We start from the raw sequence: 2500 nt of genomic DNA on the forward strand, positions 1-2500 counted from the left end.
AAAAATTTTGAAAAAAAAAAAAAAAATAACAGAGATAACGAAAAAATAAAGAAAAAAAGAAAGGAAGAAGAAAAAATTAGATAAAAAAATCAGGAAACGTGGAAAGGTTACATCAAACATAGTTGACCTTTTTATCTACTGTATATTATATTCATCTTTTATAATACCGGTTTCCTTTCGAATGGAATTTCAACGTAGAAAAATCGCGAGGATCCTTTTTCGATTAGTGTCTGGTTTCTGTTTCTTTTTCTGTATATTCTTATTCTTTTTTTTTTCCCCGTTTGTTTTTTTTCTTCTTCTTCTTTTTTGTTTAATTTTATTTTCTTCGTCTTTCTTTTTCTTTTCTTTTTCTTTATTTTTTCTGTTTTTTCTTTCTTTCTTTCTTTCTTTCTTTCTTTCTTTCTTTCTTTTTTTTTTTTGTTTCTTATTAGACGTCGAATCGTTCGAGAGCTTTCTAAAAAGAAATCGTTGATGTACGCTCGAGGCGACAAGTTTCTTTCAAACGAAAATAAATCGTTTGAAATCTATCGACGATGTATTAATAATAAATACAAATAAATATACAATAAATAATACAAGGTCATACCGAGGTCATAACGTAAAAAAAAAAAAAAAAAAACAAATGACAAAATTTCGAATTTTTCGAAATTCAAGAAAGAAATTTCGAGCTAACTTCGCTTAGGTTTAGATTTGTTTAAGCTAATGGGAAAGAAAAAGAGACAGACAGAGAAAGAGAGAAAGAGAGAGAGAGAGAGAGAGAGAGAGAGAGAATCTTATTTTTTTTTAATTTCGTTGATTGGACAAAACGTCGTTGTATTATTATTTCAAGACGAGATTGCAAATTTAGACTATGTATTTCAAAAATTCTTGGCCAGGCTGAATAATTTCCTTCTTTTCTTTCTTTCTTTTTTTTTTTTCTTTTTTTTTTTTTAATTCTCGTAGATTATATTAATGGCCATTCTTCTTTCTCTTCAAGATTTCTTACCCTTATTATTCCATTTCATTTTTCTTTCTTTTATTTAGAAAATAATAATCGATTATATTTTTCGTTCTTTTTCTTTTCCTTTTTTCTTTTGTTTCTTTTTCTCGTTTTTATGTAATTCAGAAACATTTATAACGCGCATTCGTTGTTACTACTATCATTATTTCTTTAATCGTAAAACTACAAAACTACTATTAAAAAAGATTGTTGCATCAATAAAATCATTTGAGAGCTGTAACAATGGATACTTTTTTTTTTTTTTTTTTTTTTTTTTGAGATCGTCTAGGAATTTTTAATCTTATTTAGAAAACGATCGTGATGACGATATCGATGAAGACATATATGATAGAGAGAGAGAGAGAGAGAGAGAGAGAGAGAAAGAGAGAAAAAGAGAGAGAGAGAGAGAGACAGAAAAAGAAATACAGAAAGAGAGAAAGAGAAAGAGAGAGAGAGACAGAAAGATGACAAATATATTTGCATAGTATAGAAACATTTCATAAAATAAAACGAATCGTTAATTTAATACAAATTTCGTTTAGATTTTTATCTTCGATACATGTATATATATATATATATTTTTTATTCTTTATTTTCAGGCGATGTTTGGTATCATAGTAGGAAGTTACTAACACCGACCTTTCACAGTGGCCTCCTTGAAGAATATTTCAATAGCGCTACGAATGAGGTTAAAATTATGATCAGCTGTCTCGAAAAAGAGATTGGCAAGAGCTTCGACATCGTTCCATATGCAAAACGAGCTATGCTAGACGTGATTTGTGGTAAGTCCTCATTTGTCGTTTGAACTTTCAACATTTACCATCGTCCTCGCCATCGCCATGTTTTTATTTTCTTTTTCGTTTTATTCCTCCTCATCTTCTTCCTCTTTTTTTCTTTTTTTTTCTCTATATATTCTCGTTCTTTCGTTATATCTTTTTTTCTTCTTCTTTCTCCTTTTTTCTTTTTTTTTTTTTTAATTATTAGAAAAATCCCACATTTCTCTTTAAACCTACCTAATAATAATAATAATAATAATAATAATGATTATAATAATTATAATAATATTATTTAATATTATTGATATTATTTATAATTATAATTATTATATAATAATACATTATAATATTATTATAATAATAATAATTATTTACCGTAACAAGATAATATTATTATAATAAAATAATTATTATATAATGAAATAATCGAAAATAAATAATTTAACGAAACTCCTTCCACTCCCTTTTCTTTTTTCTTTTTTTTTTTCTTTTTTCTTTTTACTCAATCGTAAAATTCATTGATAAAATGAATCCTATTCCTTTCGGAAGGATTTATTAAGTCTTGTTTAAACCTACATTAAGAAAGTTTCCTTTCTTGTTTGCTTTCATTTTGTCTTTTTGTTTCCTCTTTTTTGATTTGCTTTTCCTCGGTATAATTACAGTGGGATCATAATCCTGGTTGATAGAAATGACCGTTCTATTCGAGTTCGAAGATCTTGGATCCTGTCTAGCTAAACCTCTCCTA

At 26.8% G+C, this 2500-nt stretch overlaps 2 protein-coding genes across 2 annotated transcripts in view; one reads left to right on the forward strand and one right to left on the reverse strand.

Annotated features, from left to right (window-relative positions):
* LOC122637187 (cytochrome P450 4c3-like) overlaps window positions 1–2500 on the forward strand; it is a 20635-nt gene that overhangs the window by 12483 nt on the left and 5652 nt on the right. The window contains exon 4 of the mRNA XM_043829186.1: window positions 1579–1761. Within this exon, the coding sequence (XP_043685121.1) occupies window positions 1579–1761 (183 nt within the window). The remainder of the gene's footprint in view (window positions 1–1578; window positions 1762–2500) is intronic.
* Window positions 1952–2500, reverse strand: part of LOC122637188 — a 3392-nt gene continuing 2843 nt past the window's right edge. Inside the window, exons 4-5 of the mRNA XM_043829187.1 lie at window positions 2332–2500; window positions 1952–1992 (exon numbers count right to left, since the gene is read on the reverse strand). The exon at window positions 2332–2500 is cut by the window's right edge and continues 138 nt beyond it. Of these exons, the coding sequence (XP_043685122.1) occupies window positions 1960–1992; window positions 2332–2500 (202 nt within the window). The 3' untranslated portion in view covers window positions 1952–1959. The remainder of the gene's footprint in view (window positions 1993–2331) is intronic.

This window comes from Vespula pensylvanica, chromosome 24, assembly GCF_014466175.1.
Source record: "Vespula pensylvanica isolate Volc-1 chromosome 24, ASM1446617v1, whole genome shotgun sequence".
Classification (NCBI taxonomy): Eukaryota; Metazoa; Arthropoda; class Insecta; order Hymenoptera; family Vespidae; genus Vespula; species Vespula pensylvanica.